Below are 22,712 nucleotides of genomic sequence, written 5' to 3'. Positions count from 1 at the left end.
GTTATTTACAAATTCTGCATCATTAACATAGAAAATTGGTGGGCCACATTTGAACCTGCGTTCTTTCAGAAGATTGTGCAACTTTATAAGGATGTTGTAGTGTTTCTTCTGAGACTAACCAAGGTTGGAATGGCTAACTCTGAACGAAGGACATGGAATAATTTTCTGAGAACCGCCCTGGAAGTATTGGCAATTCTCCATCGGGTAAGTCCATGGCAAAATGCTTACACAAATTCTTCACATTTAATGTTTTGATATTTGATTGAGCATGCTTAGGAATAATTGTCTAAATTTACATTAAAATCAATTTTCTTTGAAATTCTGCTTTGCCACACTTTACTTATTAATGTAGGTAAATGAGAAATCGGGACAGATCATTCAGTACGATAAATTCTATATCCATGAAGTGCAAGATCTGATAGACATCAGGAATGATTATGTAAACTGGATTCAACACCAAGTATACGGGGTTGTAAGTAAAAATTTCTAATGACTGTATTTAATTAACTCTGAATAAATCCACTTAACTGAGTTCCACTTTTCTTACAACGTTGTTAGTTTTCATTCATGTATTTTCAGGAGGGATAATTCTGTAGTACTGCACCCCCAGTAAGAAGCCATCTTCAAAGGATCGTGGATGGAGCTGGTTCTTACCAGAAATTGGCAAAGTGTCATTTTTGGTAATTTTTATGGAGGCTTTTCTCCTCCAGTCCTAACGAGTTTTCTCTGACTATCTTCTCAAACTCACCTTATTAATTTTCTCCCACCTGGTACAGGCATAATTACTGGCCAGGACTTCCCACAATTCCTGGTGCCAACCCCATTTTTAATGGTCAGTCTTACCCCATTCAAGTGTTTGCATTCTGAGGCTGACCTAGACATTTAATTTGCCCAGGACAGAACAAGTAGTGGGTAATTGGCATCTGGTTTTGCCAACTGGATCTGGAGGTCCTTTTGGATGGGACCTGTGTGCGGTCACTGCCCATGGAGCATACCTTGAGATGGTGCCTTTGAAGAGTCAATGGAGCAGGGTTACTGCTCTGATATTCATGTGAGGACTAGTTGCTATATAGTTTTTATGCAATGGCTGCAAAAATAGGAAGCTGTGCATCAATGGGATACAAAGGTGTCAGAATGGGGATGTTGAATGCATGCTAATACATGCAAGTAGGCCTCTTGCCACTCATAAGCGAGAATCTTATCTTGCTGTTGTGCACTTAGTTGGACAGTGGGATTGTTTGCTCTGAACAGTAGAAATTTCCTCACTGCCAATCTCCTGCTGTTCTCCCAAATGTCTCACCAATGTCTACAACATTCACAATCTGGGAACATTCCAACTAGACGTACCAGATCAGCTGCTCACTTTTAATTTTGAGACCTGTTGTTTGAAAACCTAATTGGAAGTATAAAAATTAACAAAATCCACAGAATTCAGTGATGTAATGAAACACTGCATAATTGCAAGCTGATTAATTTGAAAATTTCTTGGTTAATGAAGAATTTCGAGGTTTGGTTCAATGACAACAAATACTGTTCCTTACCATCAATATTGAATCCAATGAATAATTAAAAATACAACTCCAAAGGGAAAATATTATAACACTAGTCAATAAGATCATTCATAAATATTAGAAAGCCTGAAAAATAATTTTCAGAAACATCAGCCTGCCCTGCTGTCTATGTCCTGAGGCTTAATTTTGCAAATTGATCAAGTCTTTTATCCAGGGTCCTTTGAACAAACTGTGCCCTGTCTCAAGTGATCTAGGTTTTCCTGTCAAGTAACATGGATAATGAAATTCCCATAAAATTTATAATAATTAAGTCTGATACTTTAACACAGTATTGAGAAAGTGCTTTTAAGTGAGAATTTTGTTCTGTCATGTGACATTTAAGCCACATAGCGCACTCAATGAGTTCTCCCTGTTCAATATGGATATTTGATTAGTGTGAATGCAGTCAATCATCCTCACATTCCTTTTGTGGAATATGTACAATATGAGTGTGGTGTCATACAATCCTAAAATGACTACACTTCAAAAAAAAACTTGCTTTGATGTAAAACACTTTGATACGTTCTGAAAAGTGATATAAATGCAAGTTACTTTCTTTACATTATTTTGCAATATAAGTCTATACAGCCAAACATTAATTCTTCTTTCTCATCTTAGCAAAATTTGCTGTTTAGACATTGAAGTACGTGACACAACTAGATTTTTTTCTACCTGTTTTCCCCATTTTGTGTTGTGTATTTGTTTGAAGCATTTGATCTGGAATCCAGCTTTTGGACTGCTTTCCAAATTATGCTTGATTAATATTTAAGAGTGGAAACATCTTACATGTGATGAATACTTGATTTTTAAAAAATTCTCTTTAGATGCCAGATATGCCAATTACAATTTGTACTTATCCATTTGTATTTGATGCTCAAGCAAAAACAACACTCTTACAGACTGATGCCATCTTACAAATGCAGGTGAGAGCACTTTCTATTTATCTCGTACAGTCTATTAAAGGCTGCATAATCTTTCTTAATAGTTCAGAACTTGGAAAAATTAGCCTTTGAAACTTTCAAACAACTAGAAAGCTAAAAATATTTTTTAAAATGCTGTAAATTCTCAGGTCAGAGAAAAGCAGTTGACTTATCTGACTTGCTGACTTTCATTAGAGCTAACGAATGTCCAATTTAATGTAATATTGTTCGGTTTATGTTCGTCCTGTGTACCAACAATGGCTTGTTTTTAATAAAATGACGACAAAATTTTAATAAACTTTTAACAAAAATCTAAAGAATTCTGGATGCTGGAAATCAGAAACTAAATCAGTTCTGAAGAAGTGTCGCTGAACCCAAAATGTTAACTCTGCCTTTTCTCCATAGATGTTGCCAGATCTGTGGAGTTTTTCCAGCAACTTCTGGTTCTGTTAAATAAACTTTTATTTAACAAAACGTGCTGCAAACATAAAATATTAGGGTACTGTTTCACTAGTACCGTATTAAGAAATTAGCAGCCTTTATAGAAGATTAATAGCATCTAGGCAATATCTATCTTTTTTTCTTTTTTTGATCTGTTTTTTGATCTTTTTTTCATAACTATTCAATAACTGAATCTCATGTTAGAGAGTTAAATGCATTGGAAAGCAATTCTGTCTCAAAGAACAATGACCTCCGATTATGAGAGCAAGAGGCCCTTTCCAAATCCTGAAAGACTGACCTGATCCAAAGTCTAATTGTGAATTGCTCACAGGAAATTAGTTCTATCTATGTCACTAAACATGCTTTATTTGAAGCATTTTTGCTAGTTGCAAATCCAAAGTATTGAATTTAGAAGATCTTTCAATGCACGCACACATTACCAGTATTGTTCACAAAATGTAATCAGTGTTTGTTCCAGTCAGAGAATTAACCCATATTGCAGCAATAAATCTGTACATAGACTGGCTTTGTTAGTTTTTGTTGTGTGCAGGCACAGAAGTGTTTTGTAACAGATGCAAATATTGAAGCATTTTTAAACCAGTGAATTTCTTTGTGCTAGAGAAAATGAAAATCAATGTGGCTAAACTCATTTGTCTTGGCTGAGGTTACTGATGGATATCTGCCCCATATTTTGTCATACGGATAACTAATTTCGTCTATCTTGCACACAAGTAGGGTTTCAGTTCCATGATAAAACAGAATCCATTTTTTCATGGTTTGGAGATGCCGGTGTTGGACCGGTGTAGTCCATCTGATGAAGGAGCGAGCTCCGAAAGCTAGTGTGCTTCCAATTAAATGCATTGGACTATAACCTGGTGTTGTGTGATATTTAACTCCATTTTTTCAGTTATACATCATACATTAATTGAAAGGGTAGACTCAGATAGTTGAGATGCATGGACTCTGCCACCTTTTATGCAGCAAGAACCATGATGTTTAGTTTTATACTTGTCTGTTTCAGCATAAGACTTCAAGCAAACATTAGTTAACTTGTCTAACAGAGTTATTGAGTTGCATTGCTCCGAGATGGGATGAAAACCTACCAGAAGTTCCAGAGTCAACATGCTATTTAACGGGGGAATCTGGCCACCTCTGCTTCATATTTAACACTACCGTTGTTGAATGCCTCGACATCAACACTTCTGAGGCTATCACTGAGGAGAAACATAACTGAGCCTACACATACTATAGCTATGAGAGAGCATCAGATGCTGGAATTTCTATGTTGAATAAGTAATCTTATAACTCTTCTATCAATGATGCTTGTCCACTTGTCTAGGTGATACCACAGCACTCAGGCAATGACACCATCAGCTCTCAAGCCACCCCATTATACATTAACTCCCTTGATCAGTGAGACACAATTGCAGCTGTGTGTACTATTTACAAGATACACAGCAGCAACTCATTAAGGCTCCTCCTTACAATCCATGACCCCTGTCTCAAGTATGAGGGTAGCAGACAGATGGAAATATCACTATCTGCAATTTCCCTTCCAAGTCGTGTGCCATCGTGTCAGCAGCAAGATGCAATTTTACAGTTACAACTTTATCAGACAATGGTTAGGCCACAATTCAAACACTATGTGCAATTCTGGTTGCCACACTATCAGGACATGATTGCACTGGAGAAGGTGCAGAGGAGATTCATCTGTGTGTTGCTTCAGGTGAATAGTCTTAGTTATGAGGTGAGACTGGATAGGCTGAGTTTATTTTCCTTGGAACAGAGGAGGCTGGTGTGGGGACGATGGTTTGGGGCGGGGGGATCTGATTCAAGAAAACAAAATTGAGAGGCATAAACAGAGTATGTCGTAAGAATATCTTCCCTGTGGCAGATATTTCTACAATCAGAGGGCATAAGGATAAGATGAGGTATAAGTGGTTTACAGGAGATGTGAGAAAATAAAAGTTCACTGAGAGAATGGTAGATGTATGGAATGTGCTACCTGAGAGGATGATGGAGGCAAGGACTCTCGCAACACTTAATAGGCATTTACGTGAGAATTGAAAACGTCAGAGCTTAGGCTATGGATCAAGTGCAGTTTAAGTGTAGTTTGGTGTTTGTTAGTTGGCATGGACATGGGCCTCAGGGCCTGTTTCTTTGAATGCTGCATGAATCTATAATGCTATAGATCAAAATTGAGAGTCCCATTTGTGGATTTATTTTTGTCATTCAGACTGCAGCAATTCAAGAAAGACCTTGATATGTGTCACAAAGACAATGTCACTCACTTGACAGCATCTCAGAGACAACAGGAGATGGACAGTAAATTCTGGCTTTGCCTGTGACATACCTTATGAATAAGTTTTTTTTTAAAAGTGCTGAGATACTGTATTTAGCTTTACTACTTTTTCTTTTAAGTGGATGTGGTCATCACTGGCAAAGCCAGCATTTATTACGCATTCTGATTTGCCTCTGAGAAAATGTTGGTGAACTGCATTCTTGAATGCAACGGAGTGATTTGATCTTCCATTTTAGAGGTATATTAAGACATTGATTTCACTGGATACACATGGTTGCTTGGACATAGAATGAGAGGAGTAATCTAGAGGCCAAGACACACAATTCTTTTCATGGTAAAGCAGCCTAGGTGAGGTTATCTTTGGAATTTCGCTCAGCCATATATAAATAGGTAAACTCTTTAAGTAGTTTAAGTTTAGTTTGTAGGTTTTTAGAAATCAGTTGATTAATTGAATTCTAAATGTGTAATGTTCACTGTTTACAGTGGCAAAGAGGAACTGTGAAATTGGTTCTTGTTTGCTGCCATGAAGGAAATTTTTACATTTCTTATGGCTTTAAGTTAATTTACATTCCAAAAAATACATTGTCTTATTTTGTAGTTTTATTGTTTGATTTTCATGGTAAATATTTCACTTTCAGCTTATGATGCTTTTGTTTTAAAACTATAATCAACATTAAATTAACTAACTTTTTCATACTTTCCAGTTGGCAGTTGACCAGGCACATAGACAAAATTTTTCATCCTTTTTCATGCCTGTGGTGGATACAGTTAACCCTTGCCTCGTGCTGATTGTACGAAGGGAACACATTGTTGAAGACACTGTGGAAGTATTGAGGAAAAGCAAAAATGTAGATTTCAAGAAGCCATTGAAGGTAGTTTTGTGTGTGAATAGTAAACTAAATGGGCCTTGTAACTGGTTTTCCAATTTTAGTTTCAGTTTTAAACTTTATTTAATGCTTCCCAATATTCCATATTCAAATTATTTTGTCTTCAAGAAGATAAACTCCAATGCAAATATCAGTATCATTCTTTAACTCATTAAGGAAGTGTCAGATGAGAAGAGTTCTCCTCTCTCTTTGTTGCATAGTTATCAACCCTATTCAAATACAAGGACCATATTCAAAAACAAATCACAGTTGGGCGTTTAACTTAATTTGGAACCACAGCACTATGGCTATAGTTGTTGCACCATTTACTCCTATTCAGTGAAATTGAAGTGTAGCATATCTACACATCCCTCTTTATCCACATCGCAAAGAGCTCCAATAAATTAATTAAACTACATTATCCGTTCACAAAATCATGCTGACTTGCCTGATAGCTTTTGAGTTTTTCCAAAGTGTGCAGCTATAATCCCTTTTCTGATCGTTTCTAACACATTACCCCCGACAGAAAATGTTGGTGAACTGCATTCTTGAAGGCAACTGAGTGATTTGCTCTTCCATTTTAGAGACCCATAATTTCTTTTCTGCCTCATTCCCTTCTTAAATAGAGGCGATTTATTTGCTACTTTACAGTCGGATGGGATCTTTCCTGAATCTAGTAAACTTGGGAGAATTAACACCAAGGCCATAACTGCCTCATTAGCAACCTTTTTTTTAAATCCAAGAATAGAGGCTACCTCATTCTTGTCTGCTGGCAGCTCCAACAGTTGCTTAGTACCACTTCCCTTCTGGTCCTCTCCCCTTTTTATTTCCTCATTTACAACTGTTACTGGAATGTGTTTTGTATCCTTTATGGTGAAAACAGAAGTAAAATATTTGTTTGTTTCATTTGCAATTTCTTTACTATCTACTATTAACACACTTTTCTCACTTTCTAGAGGCCCAACACCCACTTCACTATCTCTTTTTATAATTCCCTGTAAAACTCTACCTTGTTTTTACATTCCTGGTTCAGTCTCCTTTCATGAGCCTAGTATACCAATTCACTTCAGATAACTCAGCTTTCATGCCGCCCCCCCACACCCAATAAGTTTCCCTTATTTAGGTTTAAAATATTATCCTTAGACAATATCTTCTCCCTTTCAAACTAAATGTATAGATCAATTATATTAACATGGCTGTTTCTTAGAGGTGCCTTTACTGTGAGGTCATTAATTAAACTTGTCACATTACACAATACCAAGTCTAGAATAGTGCTGTCTGATAGTTTCAGAACGTGCTGCTTTTAGAAACCATCTCATAAACATTCTAGGCTACTCCTGTTAATCTGATTTTTTTTTTCCCAATTTGTATATAAATTAACTTCATCTGTGATTACTGCATCCCTTTATCACCAGTATCCAGTAATTTCTTCTTGAGTGCAATGTGGTTACTGTTAAGGGCCTTGGAGAAAATGCCCACTCATGACTTCCTTCCCCAATTCTTCATTTCCATCCAAGCCAGTTCTATATCCTGATCTCCTTTGTTTTCCTTTCTGACCTTTACGTTGTGCATTATATTTTTCTCTCTTACCTTGTCCCTACTTTATGATATACTACATCTTTCCAATATTTTATCCTTTGCTTCCACTATTTAGTTTGAACCCTCTCTACTTCCCTGGTTAGGCAGTTTACAAGTAGACTGATCTCCCCATGGTTCAAATGTCCCAATAGTACAACTCTCACTTTCCCTAGTGCTGGTGCCAATGACCCAAGAACTGGAATGCACTTCTCTGACACCTATCTTTTGAGGCAAGTATTCTTCTGTATAATTTTACCTGTGTCGACTTGCATGTAGCTCAACTAATAAATCAGAGATTATGGTCCTTCTAGCCCTTTCCCACCATCAATTCAGCCCAACTCATAATTACTTAATTTGCTTTCTATCTACCCAAGCATAGTCAGCCAGACATAGTCTGACCTTAACCTACTACTCTCCTAACCTCTGTAAATCCTAATCCTCTCTCGTTCCTATAGTTTCCCTGAGTAACCAGGAACCACATTCACCTTATTTTTAACTCCGTCACCTGCCATTGACACTTCTCTCAGTGAATTGAATTAAGGAAGTGACATCACACTCGGTAGATATCTTTTTAAAAGTACACATTCCACTTAGTGGAAATTTGTCAAAGAAACCGATGACACTTACCTTTGTATAGTGTCTCTGAAAGAAAATGACTTAACTTTATAAACTGGAGAGGGAACAATGAAAACGTAATTGACATTGAGCCGATGAGAAAGGTCAAACAAAAGTTGTTAAAGATGGGTTTTGAGTTTTCATTGGTTTTGAGAGGAGGAGGATGAGTAAAATATTGAGGCAAGTATCAGGGGATTTAGAGTAGGTTTGAAGTTGAAGGCTTTGACTTTGGAAAGGTAAACAGTAAGGGAGTTCAAAGACAATCAGAGTTCGCTGATTTTTAAAGTTATGGAGGGAATAGATTTTTTTTTAGTATTCAGGGAGTTAGGTAAGAGAATGAGTTGCAGGCATACACAACAAGGATAAGCAGTTTCATTTTGGATTACCAGGCAATGGTCACTTCCAACTAGAGTTAACACTATTCTGCCCTTGACCAAACATTGAAAGGCATTAGAATCATCAAATTCCCTGTTAACAGTATCCATTTTGACCACCGTAGACCAGCATCTTGAATGCTTTGGCTGCTGGAGATAATCAGAATGTTTAAGACCTGTTTGGTTAACAGCTCACTTTCTGACTGTAGCACCATCTACAAGGCACAAGCTCTGGGTGTAATGGGACACTTTCTACTTGTCTGAAAGGTTGCAACGTTAATCGTCAAGCAATTTAACATCCTGAACACAACATCTCGGCTAATCCCAAGCAATCCACTAATTTAATTATGCATTCCTTTCCCATGAGCTTACCATGGCTACAGTTATACAAGATTTCTTCCACTAAATGTTCCAATTCAGGAATAACAAGTACATGGAAATGCCATCAATTCTGAAACACACTCAGTTTTGGTTTGAACATATTTTGGCATTACTTCATTGTTACTGAATCAATATCCCAATATTTCATAAGTAGTGCCTTGGGAGTACCAAAATGACCTCACCTTGTCACAGCAGTTCAATCAGACAGTGCGCTAGCTACTATCTCAACCTTGTGGTATTAGACCCTGTATTGCCTAAACTTCCCTTATGCCTCACTGTTTATAGTTCCTAACAATGTACTAACAAGCAACATCCTCTGTCACTGGCTTTAATCTCCTGCTCTCTTGTCTCCCACTCAGTCCCCATCTCAGTAATATCATGTAAAATGAATACCATCCCAATGCTGCTAAAACCCAGAAACATCTTGCACTGAATATTGTCTTGAATGCTATGCGAAATCTAATGCAGTTAGACTTCTTCCTCATGCACTGCTATATGGTACTTCTTGCATGCCATCTAGTGTGTGCTTAGCCTTAACATAGTAAAAAATGAAATACACGTGTGACAAGCACTCATTAGTTGAAAAAGCATTGCATTGATGGAAAGAAATATTATGCATTTCATACAATGAGCATATTTTTCTATTTAGATAAGATTGCCAAATTGTTTTCTATCGATGATCTCTAAAGTATTTGCAGAGATTGAAGTTTTAAAATTCTGCACCTCTTTTCATATTTAGGTAATTTTTGTTGGAGAAGAAGCTGTGGATGCTGGAGGTGTTCGGAAAGAGTTTTTCCTCTTGATTATGAGAGATTTATTAGATCCTAAGTATGGCATGTTTCGATATTATGAGGAATCTAGACTCATCTGGTTTTCATTTCAGGTATGGAAGTTGAAATCAATTATGGTTTAATATCTTTATATCTCTTACTCCAAAACTCATTCTTTGCACTTAAACATATTGAGTAAAGAATCTCAAAGGCATCTCTTCTAATTTCCAGGAAACTCCAATATGTTAAATTAATTAACTAAGAATGCAATCAATTTGACAGTATGTAAACTGAAAATTTAACAGGTACCAGTAAATGAATGGACTAAAATTATCCTTTTTGCATTTTAATTAAAACTGTAGGCAGCCATTCTCCTGAGTTAGAATTGAACTTTCAAAAATGAAACAAACATTAAAATAGTTTAAATGTGATTTGACCTCTCATTTCTGCTCGTCACCATCCAGAATTTTCCTAATTTCAAAATAAAGTCTGCACAATTCTAGAAGTGAAATTTTATGAGCACGTCTTGCTTCATTGATTGTCAAAAATCTAGAGTTGTTCCCTGTGTTTCTTCCACGGTTTCAGAGTTTTTACTCCATCCAATAGTCTATTTTGTGTATTGGTCGTTGTTAGGAAGTATATTAGGAAATATTTGTAATTTTTTTTTACTTGTACAATGAACCAATTTACTATATCAATTTTACTTTCCATTTACTTTTTTCTTTTTTTTTTATCTAGCTTTAAAATCACTTATTGCTTCCACTCAAGGCTAAAAAGCCCAAGTTGCTCCAGTCTGTATTTCCCTTACTTCTGAATTGGATACAGTACATTCTGATGGGAGCAGTGAAATTTTGAGGATGATTTCCTCTAATTTGTATTCTGGTGTTTTGACAATGTTCTTCAACATTCATGGAGAGATGAGAGCCTAATGGTGGTATTGTTGGACTATTAGAAAGTCAGTTTATGTTCTGTGATGGATACGAATCTCACCACATCAGATCGTGAAATTTGAATGCAATAAAACAAATCTGTAATTAAAATTATGTTGATGGTCATGAAATCATTGTCAGTGTCAGAATAACGTACCCAGCTCACTAATGTCCTTCAGAAATATGCTTTACTCACCTGGTCTAGCCAACATGTGACTCCAAGTGCACAGTATGTAGTTGACTCTCAACTGCACTTTAAAATGGCCTGGAAGCCACTCGGTTGTATCCATTGCTACAAAGTCTTAACAAAGAAATGAAACTGGATGGACAGCCTGGCATCGATGTAGGCACCAGAAAAAACAATGGCAGAAACAGCCCTGTTGACCCTACAAAGTCATCCTTACATCGGGGGGCTAGTTCTGAAATTGGGAGAGCTGCCTCATGGGCGAGTCAAGTAATACCTTGGCATAGTCCTACTCGAATGTTCCAGACACCACTGTCACCAACTCTGGATGTGTCATGTCCCACCAAAATAACAGACCCAGCAAGATAGTGGCACAAAGGGATACGTTGGGGAGGGAGTTTCCCAGGGAGTCTTCAGTATTGACTCTGGACATCCTGAAGTCTCATGACTTCGAACGTGAGCAAGGAAACTTCCTGTTGATCGCTATATATCGTCTTCCCTTGGCCAATGAATCAGTACACCTCCATGTTGAGAAACACTTGCAGGAAGCACTGAGGATGCAGGGGCACAAAATGTACTCTGGTTTGGGGATTTCAGTGTCTACACAAAGAGTGGCTCAGCAGCAGCACTACTGATGGAGTTGGTCAGGCCTAAAGGACATAGTTGTTAGACTGGGTCTGCGACAGGTGGTGAGGGAGCCAACAAGATGCAAAAACATATTTGACATTATCCTTAACAATCTGCCAGCTGCAGATGCATCTGTTCATAACAGTTTTGGTAAGAGTGGCCACCAGTCAGTCCCGCCTTCACATTGAGAATATCCCCATCGTTTTCTTTGTCAGTATCGCTGTGCTAAATAGGGTAGATTTCAAACAGATCGAGCAGCATTGACTGACATAGATATCACTGGCTGGCCAGCATTTGTAGCCTTTGAAAAAGTGTTTTTTTTTATTCTTTCACAGGGTTGCTGGTTGGGCCTCATTGCCCAGAGGTCAGTTGAGAGACAACCACATTGCTGTGGGTCTTGAGTCACGTGTAGGCCATACCAAATAAGGACTACAGATTTCCTTCCCTAAAGGCCATCAGTGAGCCAGACAATTGACAATGATTTAATGGTCACTGTTAAACTTTTAATTCCAGATTTTTATTGAAATCAAATTTCACCATCTGCCATGGTGGGATTTGAACCTGGGTAATAAGCTGTCTTCTTAATGCATTGCAGTCCACATGTTGTGGGTTGGCCCACAATGCCGAGGGAGAGGGTTCCAGGATTTTAACTGAGCAACAGTGAAGGAACAGCAATGTATTTCCAAGTCAGGATGGAGTGGTGGTATTCCCATGTATCTGTTGCACTTGTACTTTCAGATGGAAATGGTTGTGGGTTTGGAGAGTGCTGTCTAAGGATCTTTGGTGAGGTTCTGCAGTGCATCTTGCAGATAGGACACACTGCTGCTGCTGAGCATCAGTGGTGGAGGGAGTGCATGCTTGTGGATGTGGGATCAGTTAAGCGGGCAGCTTTGTCCTGGTTGACGTCAAGTGTTTTGAGCGTTGGTGGAGCTGCAGTCATCCAGGGAAGTGGGCAGTATTTTATCTCACTCCAGACTTGCCTTAGAGATGGTGGAAAAGCTGTGTGGAGTCAGGAGGTCGGTTAATTGCCACAGTATTCCTAGTCTCTGACTTGCTTTTGTAGCCACTTTGTTTATGTGATGAGTCCAATTGAATTTCTGGTCAATGGTAACCCTAAGGGTGTTGATAGTGGGGTGGATTCAGTCATGGTAACACCATTGAATGTTTAGGGATGGTGATTATGTTGTCTCTTATTGGAGTTGGTCATTGCATGTCGTGTGTGGTATGAATGTTATTTGCCACTTGTCAATCCAAACCTCGATATTGCCCAGATCTTGTTGCATTTGAACATGGACTGCTTCAATATTTGAGGAGTCCCTAATGCTGTTGAACTTCGTGCGATCGTTGGCAAACATTCCCACTTCTGACCTGTGGCGGAGAGAAGGTCATTGATTTAGCAGCTGAGATGGTTCGGTCTAGGATACTACCCTGAGAAACTCCTACAGAGATGTCCTGGAGCTGAAGTAACTGACCTTCAACAACCTCAACCGTTTTCTTATGTACCAAGTATGACTCCAACCAGTGGAGAGTTTGTCCCTGATACCCACTAATTCCAGTGCTAGGACTGTGAGCTGTTAATGGCAGCAGAATTGTACTCCACAATCTGCAACCTCATGCCCCAGCATATTTCCCCACTCACCCATTACCATCAAGCCAAGAGATCATTCCTGGTTCAGTAGCCCTACCAGGCATACCTAAAAGTGAGGCATCAACCTTATGAAGCTACCAAACACACTCCTTGCTGCTTATGCTGCTTGGCGTGCAGGTGATAGACAGAACTAAGTGATCTGTCAGCCAGTGGATCAGATCTAAATTCTGCAGACCTATCACTTCCAGCTGTGAATGGTGGTGGAAAATAAAATATTCACTTTAGGAGGAGGTTCTACAAATATTCCCATCCTCAATGATGGAAGAACCCAACACATCAGTGCAAAAGATAAGGTTGAAGAATTTGCAGCCACAAGTGCTGAGTGAATGATTTATCACTGCCTCCTCCAGTGATCACCAACATCACAGATGCCAGTCTTCAGTCATTTTGTTATTCCAAGTAATAACCAGAAACAGTCAAAGCACTAGATACTGCAAAAGCTAAGGACCTTGACAACATTCTGGTAATAGTATGGAAGACTTGTGCTCCAGAATGTGCTGCTTTCATAGCCAAGTGTCTCAGTACAGCTGCAACACTAGCATCAATCTCATCAATCTAGAAAATTTCCCAGGTGTTCTGTATATAAAAAGCAGGACAAAGCAGTGTATTCTTGATCATCAGTTGAATGATGGAAGCTGTCATCAAAAGTGCTATCAAGCAGCACTTGGTCAGCAACGACTTCCTCAGCGATGCTCAGTTTGGGTTGACCTTATTAACTTTGTTCACACTTGGATAGAAGAGCCAAATTCCAAAGATGTGGTGAGAATGACAGCCCTTGACTTAAAGGTTGCATTTGATGTCTATGCAAACCAGGAGCCCTGACGACACTGGGATCACTGGTAATTAGGGGGCAAACTCTTTGTTATTTGGAGTTATACCTGGCACATAGGAAAATTGTTGGAGTTGATAGGAGTCAGTCATCTGAGCGCTAGGGCATCTCTGCAAGCGTTCATCAGGGTAGTATCCCAGTCCCAACCACCTTCAGCTGCTTCCATCGAACATAAAGTCAAGTGGGGAGTATTGCACAATGTTCTGCACCATTCACAACTTAGATGCTGAAGCATCCTATGTTTAAATGAAACAAGCTTGGGCTGATGTGGCAAGTAACATTGCATGGCATTTATGTGGCATGAATGACCAACCCCAATAAGAGATCATCTATTCACCGCCCCTTGACATTCAGTGATGTTCTCATCATTGAATCCCCACTTCCAACATCCTGGGGATTGCTATTTACCAGAACAGCATAACAGGAACAGACCTTTCAGCCCTCCAAGCCTGTGCTGACGCATTTTGCCCTTCCAGAAACTCTGCTGGACTTGAAAGCTAAATACTAAAAGCTACCAAACCAATTCAGAGGTTAGGAATTCTGTCATGAGTAGCTCATCTCCTGACTCCCCAAAGCCTGTCTGCCATTTTCAAGGCACAAGTCAGGAGTGTGATGGCATGCTCCCCACTTGCCTGGAGAAGTGCAGCTCCAACAACACTCAAGAACCTTGACACCATCCAGAACAAAGCAGCCCACCTGATTGGCACCATATCCACAAGAATCCACCTCAACCACTGATGTATACACTGCTGCTACTATATGTTCGACAAGATGCACTGCAGAAATTCATTAAAGATCCTTAGATAGCACTTTCCAAACCCACAACAACTTCCATCTAGAAGGACGGGGCAGCAGAAACATGGGAACATCAACTCCTAGTTCCCACCAAGCTGCTCCTCATCCTGACTCTGAAATGCATTGCCATTCCTTCAGTATTGCTGGGTCAAAGTCATGGAATTCCCTATCTAATGACATTGTAGGTCAATCCACAGCACATGGATTGTACTGGTTAAAGAATTTAGCTCATCACCACCTGTTCAACAGCAATAATTGCTGGCCAGCTAATGATGCCCACATCCCATGAGTGAATAAAAAAAACTTTGCTTTTTGCATTTCTCTGAAGTAGTTGGACGAGGTAACTATTGAATACAGAAGAGCCCTAGATCCATTTCACTTTCATCCTGACTGACTTTTATCCCATTTTTTTATATAGTACTTGACACCAAAGTTTTAAATATTCCATTGTTCTCCTGCTTACATTAATTGCAGGGTATCAGCTGTGTCTGATTTAACACTCCCATCGGAGTCAGATTGTGGGTATAAACCCCTTTCGAGAGTTTTAAGCATGTACTCGTGCTATTGAAGGAGTGTCACACTGTCAGAAGTACTGTCTTTTGGATGAGGTATTAAACTGAGGGCCCATCATCCACTAAGGTGAATGTAAAAGGTTCTTGGCACTTTTCAAACAAGTGCAAAGGAAGAGTACCCTGTGTCCCAGCCAACGTTTTATCCCTCAAGCAACATATTTAAAATGATTGGTCAGTATCACATTTGAATCTGGGATCTTGCTGTTGCAAATTGAATGCTGTCTTTCCTGACATTACAACCAAAGTACTTCCAAAGTACCTACTTAGTTGTAAAGTGCTTTGGGATAGCTTGAGATATTGAAACCTGTTACGTAAATTCAAGTGCCACCTTGTATACCTTTTCCAATTCACTTATTTTCCAAACTTACTAATTCCAATGTCCTGTGACTATTTTAATGTCTTGACTAAGGATGTCAATTTCACTTTTCTTTCCTGTTCATTGTATGTGCATGTTAAAGTCAGTAAGATAACCATTATATGAAATTCTATGCCAACTTCTAACTCATCGATATTGGGCCATTACTGACATTTGTTTTGGTTTGGTTTCTTGGCAATCCTGAGTACATAATGGAGTAGCTTGCTGATGGTCTTTTGAAGTATTCCTATATTTTGGAAGTTTTAACTGAAGTAGATATGCAAGAGAAGTTGCAACACAATTGGATAACCTGGTTATCTCCTAATAAATATCTCTTTTTAATGAATATTAGTTTTGTTGCATTCCATTTGATTTAATTTCTTCTGGATTTAATGTTTAAATAATTCAATGTGTATATTGCTCAATAAGCAATATTTGTTATCTTGTTTAGACTTTTGAAGAAATTGATTTATTTCATCTGATTGGTGTTGTTTGCGGTCTTGCAATCTACAACTTCACAATAGTTGACCTTCATTTTCCACTGGCTTTGTATAAAAAACTGCTAAACCAGAAACCTACCCTCGATGACCTGAAGGAATTGATGCCGATTGTTGGCAGGTTAGTTAATGTAACTGCTTGTTTAAAAAATTTATATTTGTTCAAGCATCTTTTATGCACAGCAGGAATACATGTTAAGCTAACTTGGTTTTTAAAATAAGAGTTAAACAAATGCCCTAAAATTTGCATGATATTACAGTAGTTCTCATTGTGTAAATCCTGAGGTTTTTCTATAATGTTATCAACTGTTTCTCTCCTCCATCCATTCTATTAGTTCTGAGAAAATTACAGGGGTCTAGTATCAAACTGTCCAAATTTTACAACCAGGCTGTAGCTTCTAGGTATTCTGTCAGTAGAAAAAGTGTAACCTTTAGAGCTTGCTTTTATTCCAATAGTATTTAGCTACTTGATCTGTTATTAAGTCTTTCTTTATATTTTCAATTGCTTCTCCCTTGATAGGGTCCAACTCCATTTTTGCGAAATTTTGAGGCAAATTCTTTCCTTCAGAGCACCTAGTCACATGAGTCAAAGTATCAAATTCAAATACTCAGTCCTCATGCTATGAGCAGACTTAGAAAGCAAAGGTGTTCTTGCTGGCTCAATCAGAAATAATTCCAAAAAGTAATTCTTTAAAATAATGAATGTGCAATAATAATAACTAAATTAGCAATAGATTGTGATTGGTCTCCCTCAACTTGATCAAGAATATAATATACTGGAGCCAAAATTTAATAAACTAAGAAATGAAAATCAGATTTCCAACTGACGAGAAGTTAGTTATTGTATTGGTATTACTCACTGAAGTGGCAATCCAGAAGTCTGGCAATGCTACAGCATAAGGGCAGAATCCAGAAACACTGACTTGTAATTTTTTAAGGAGAATGTTGCAACAAATAATTTATCACCTTTTTTTGAGGTTGATTCGTGAGTGCAGTTGGTTTCTTTTGTTCTGTCTTTTTCAGCTTTTGAGGAATGCAAACATTCCAATTACTAATAAAACCCACCAATCAAAACATTTTTGTTTTCTTCAACATTTGTCCATTTAAATTTGAGGAAGTATTTCCATTTAAGATGAAAGAAGTCAATATTTCTGTTGATCATAAATAAGCAGATTTTAAATTTACATTGACAGTTTAGCGAAGAACATAAGAACTAGGAGCAGGAGTAGGCAGTTCAGTTTCTCAAGCCTGCTCTGCAATTTAATATGATCATGGCTGAACTTGGCCTCAGCACCACTTTCCTTTTCCACTCTCAAACCATTACTAATTAAAACTCTGTCCATTTCCTCCTCAAATGATCTCCATGTCCCTACATCCACCTTACATTTGGATAGTGAATTCCATAAATTTAGAACCCTTTGAGAGAAGTTACTTCTCATCTAAATTTTAGGATTAAGAGTAGCAGATTATGTAACAATGACCTATTGTTCTAGATTGTCCCACATGAATAAACATCCTCTCTACATCTAATTTGTCATTTTACTTCAGTATCTTGTGTACCTTTTAGTTAGATCTCCTCTCTCTTTCTTTTTAAACTCCACAAAGTATAGGCCAAAACTGCTCAACCTCTCTTTGTAAGACCAACCATTCCTCTCTAGATCAATCGAGTGAACCTTCTGTGAATTACCTTCAGTGTATTGACATCTTCCTTCAAATAATAATAAGTTCTTGGTCATGTACCATTACCTAAAGTGACCCACAAGAGTCTGTTCTTGGTCCCTTCTGATTTCTCATCTACCTGCTGCCCCTCAGTGGCATCATCTAAAAATTGACTGTTTTCAATGTATTCTGACAATAATGTATCTCGACAACTCCGTGATCGGTAAATTAACATACCGCTTGTCCAACATCCAGTACTAAATAGGCAGCAGCATCCTCTCATTAAATATTGGGAATACCATATGCCCTGGCAGAGCTGCATTCCCTAGATACTGATTCCATCCTTTCCAGCTGACTACTGTGTTAGATTGAACAATGATTCGCAATCTTATCACATTTCACCATGAGTTGAGAGTTCCAGCCATATATCTGTAACTTCCCTTAGATCACCTGTTTCCAGCACTGTTACACTATCAGAGTTCACCAACTCCTGCTTCACTTTGTGTTGCCAAAACTCTCTGCCTTTGTTACTATTGGGCGTGACTACAGGAGTCCTTGATTTGCAAATATCCAACTTACGAATGTGATTCTCATATGCATTTTAAAAATTTAAAGACCTGACATGTAAGCATAAGTACTTAGAAATGGCTGCTATTATCTTGCATTGTGGTCCAACTTGCAAATAAATCAATGGATGGAACCCATTTTCAACCTGGGGACTGGCTGTATTCTAATGCATTTTTGCTAGCCCCCCACATTCTAGCCCTTCAAATTTGAGGTTTCAGAATTCTGCCAGTATTCTTACTCTGTTTAAGTCTAGTTTAGTGCCCCTCCCTGTGCTCACCGATCTATATTGGCTGCTGGTCAAGTACCCCCACATCATGGAAACAAACGTAGATTTTCTAAAACCAATCACTCCATGGCCTGACTGTGCGTTTCTGTGGCCTCATGCTATTCCACGACTCTTCCAGATATGTGTTCCATTTTGGTCCCCATCCATCATGCTTCTGTTTTTTTAATGAAAAGTATGTGTTTGCAGTCAAAATATTAGATCTCATAAATCGCTCAAATTCTTCAGTTGTCTTTCTATTCACATATGTGTGCTGATGTCATGATTCTTTGCGTTAGCAAATCAGTTAGCTTTATATCAATCGGTACTTTTGTACAGGAGTATGCAGCAATTGTTAGATTATCCAGAGGAGGCTGTGGAAGACATCTTCTCCCTCAACTTTACGGTAAGTCATTACTTGAGTTAGATTGTTTATTTGTTTTAAAACATTTTCAAACCTATTTCTTGCTCTGACTATCAGAATCACAGAGGTGGGAATAATACTATGTCATGCCACTACAATGGGAAGTTTAACCACTTCATCCTTATTTATGAGAAGTTGATGAGAAGTTTCTAATAAATATTTATACAAAGTAGTTAAGCAAAGGTTGCATCTTGACAGCATGGTGCTAGTGGGTTATGCTAATACTGACTATATTTTTCAAATTGTAGAGGAAGGAAGAAAATCAAAATTTAATAAGTAAATCAGAAGAGAGCATATGAGTCAATGAAACCAAAAAGGTACAATCAGGATTGCGTTCAGTTCTGGTCACCACGCTACCAGAAGGTGCTTTGGAGAGGGTACAGAAAAGGTTTACCAGGATGTTGCTTGGTGTAGGGAATTTTAGTTATTAAGAAAGGCTGGATACACTAGGTTTGTTTTCACAATGGGAACACAAGTGGTTGAAGGGTGACTTAATAGAAGTTTATAAGATTGTGAATGGTGTGAATACTTCAAGTGAAAAGTATGAAGCTTTTTCCCAGGGTGGAGGGGTCAATTACTAGGAGGCACAGGTTCAAGGGAGATGGTGAGGAGGTGCATTTAAAGAGATATGTGAGGAAAGGTTTTCACACAAATGGTGGAGAGTGCCTGGAATGTGCTGCCAGAGGAGATGGTGGAAGCAGACACAGTAGCAGCATTAAAGAAGCACCTGCATGAATACATGAATAAGAAGGGAATACAGGGATACGGATCCTGTAAGTGAAGACCGTTTTGGTATGGAAGAGCAACTTGTATCGGCATAGGCTTGGAGGGCCAAAGGATTTGTTCCCATGCTGTATTGTTCTTTGTTCCTTGTTCACTGAATCATGTGTACCTGAATATTCAAAAAATTGAACGCAGAATTAGGCAGTTAGAAACTGTAGAGGGTGTGATGTAGGAAAGGTATGAAATGTTTTTGAACATATATTTAAAATTCCTGAACCAAAAACTGGTGGGGGGGCAGTAAAGAAATTTACATGGAGAGGACATGAGCAGTCTTTAACAATAGAATAAAGGAGAATCCTGAAGCTTTCTATAGGTACGTGAGGAATAAAAGAATGACTAGGGTAGGAATAGGGCCAGTCAAAGAAAGAAATGGGAAGTTGAGTCCGAGTCTGGACCCTGTGGGTTTCGGAGAGGTGCTAAACAAACTTTTCTCATCGTTTTTCACTCAGGAAAAGGAGAATATTGTAGAGGAGAAGAATGAGGTATGAGATATTAGACTAGAAAGGATCGAGGTTAGTTACGAACAGGTGTTATCAATTCTAGAAGGAGTGAAAGTAGATAAGTGCCCTGGGCTGGATGGGATTTATCCGAGGAATCTCTGGGAAGTTAGGGTGGAGATAGCAGAACCTTTGGCTTTGATATTTGAGTCGTCATTGTCTACAGGTTTAGTACCAGAGGAATGGAGGATTGCAAATGTTGTGCCCTTGTTCCAGAAGTGCAGTAGAGATGACTCAGGTAATTATAGACCAGTGACCTTTACTTCTGTTGTTGGAAAGGTTTTGGAAACAATTATAAGAGATGAGGTTTATAATCATCTAGCAAGCAACAATTTGATTTCAGATAGTCAACATAGTTTCGTCAAGGGCAGGTCGTGTCTCAAAAACCTCATTGAGTTTTTTAAGAAGGTGACCAAGCATGTAGATAAGGATAGGGCAGTTGACATGGTATACATGGACTTCAGTAAAGCCTTTGGTAAGGTTCCACACAGGCTGTTGGAAAAAAATGCAGAGGCATGGAATTGAGGGTGATTTAGCAGTTTGAATTAGAAACTGGCTTTCTGAAGGCAGCGTGTGGTGGTTGATGGAAAATATTCAGCCTGGAGTCCAGTTACTAGTGGTGTACCACAAGGATCAGTTTTGGGACTGTCATTGTTTGTCATTTTCACAAATGACTTAGACACAGGCATAGGTGGATGGGTTAGTAAATTTGCAGACGACACTAAAGTTGGTGGGTTAGTCGACAGTTTTGAAGAATGTTACAGGTTCCAGGGGGACCTGGATAAACTGCAGAATTGGGCTGAGAGGTGGTGAATGGAGTTCAATGCAGCTAAATGTGAGGTAATGCACTTTGGGAAGAATAACAGGAAGGCAGAGTACTGGGTCAATGGAAAGATTCTTGGTAGTGTGGATGTGCGGAGGGATCTTGGTGTCCATGTACATAGATCCCTGAAAGTTGCCACCCAGGTGGATAGTGCTGTTAAAAAGGCATACGGTGTGTTAGGTTTCAGTCATAGAGGGATTGAGTTCCGGAGCCACAATATCATGCTGCAAATATACAAAACGCTGGTGCGGCCTCACTTGGGATATTGTGTACAGTTCTGGTCGCCTTATTTCAGGAAGGATGTGGAAGCATTGGAAAAGGTGCAGAGGAAATTTACCAGGAATTTGCCTGGTCTGGAGGGAAGGTCTTATGAGGAAAGGCTGAGAGACTTGAACCTGTTCTCATTGGCAAGAAGGCGGCTAAGAGGGGATTTAATAGAAACATACAAGATGATCAGAGGATTAGGTAGAGTAGACAATGAAAGTCTTTTTCCTAGAATGATGACGTCAGCTTGTACGCGGGGGGCATAACTACAAATTGAGGGGTGATAGAGTTAAGACAGACATCAGAGGCATGTTCTTTATGCAAAGTTTGGTAAGAGTGTGGAATGTCCTACCTGCCAATGTAGTCAACTCAGCCACATTAGGGAGATTTAAACAATCCTTGGATAAGCACATGGATGATTTTGGGATAGTGTATTTTGGGGGACAAGCTGAGAATAGTTCACAGGTCGGTGCAACATTGAGGGCCTGTTCTGCGCTGTATTGTTCTATGTTCTAAAACTCTGAAAGAGAATGGAAATAATACTGTTTTTTGTCTGTGTGAAACCCCACCATTCAGTATGACAGCCTATGGACTGCTGCATTCTAAGAAATGCAGCAACACCTTTTTAGGGATGGAACTTGGGATGGAAAATAAATGCTGGCCCAGTCAGTGACACCCATGTCCTCAAGTGAATAAAAAAAGTCAAGGAATGGGAAATCTGTGGAGTTCAAAGATGAGCTTAAACAAATTGGGTCATTTTGGATTATTTTAAATGTTGCAAAAAAGACTGGAACAGTGTGTGGACAAAATTTGAAAGGTTTTTCAGCAAATGCCTAGTCTGCTGCTTGCATTTGTTTGTTTCTCAAACAATAAATGAGCATTGCTTGACTTAGTCCTAGGTGACAAAGCGGATGAAGTAACTGATCAAAATAGTAGTCCATTTGGAAAATGGTGACCACAAAATAATTAGGTTGGGTGTAAGAATAGACAAATATAATAGAGCCACAGAAGTGGTCTGAATAAACAGCAGTAAAAGTAACTCATCAATAAATCAATCGTGGAAAATCTAGAGTTAGGTGAGTACTAAGTAAATATATTGCTTAAAATCAAAAAGAAGACTTTAAAGTTTCTGTTCCTTTTATAAATGGAAAGATAAAAAGTGAGGTATGTACAGCTAAGGGAATAACAGCTTATCACTTA

At 38.6% G+C, this 22,712-nt stretch overlaps 1 protein-coding gene across 1 annotated transcript in view; it reads left to right on the top strand.

Annotated features, from left to right (window-relative positions):
• Nucleotides 1-22,712, top strand: part of herc4 (HECT and RLD domain containing E3 ubiquitin protein ligase 4) — a 110,929-nt gene that overhangs the window by 64,703 nt on the left and 23,514 nt on the right. The window contains 7 exon segments of the mRNA XM_072557971.1: nt 32-204; nt 353-472; nt 2,375-2,473; nt 5,918-6,085; nt 9,767-9,910; nt 16,188-16,354; nt 19,061-19,127. Coding sequence (XP_072414072.1) covers nt 32-204; nt 353-472; nt 2,375-2,473; nt 5,918-6,085; nt 9,767-9,910; nt 16,188-16,354; nt 19,061-19,127 — 938 coding nt within the window.

Source organism: Chiloscyllium punctatum, chromosome 38, assembly GCF_047496795.1.
Source record: "Chiloscyllium punctatum isolate Juve2018m chromosome 38, sChiPun1.3, whole genome shotgun sequence".
Classification (NCBI taxonomy): domain Eukaryota; kingdom Metazoa; phylum Chordata; class Chondrichthyes; order Orectolobiformes; family Hemiscylliidae; genus Chiloscyllium; species Chiloscyllium punctatum.
Note: the sequence above shows the minus strand (reverse complement) of the source record. Positions and strands in the feature narration are given on the sequence as shown.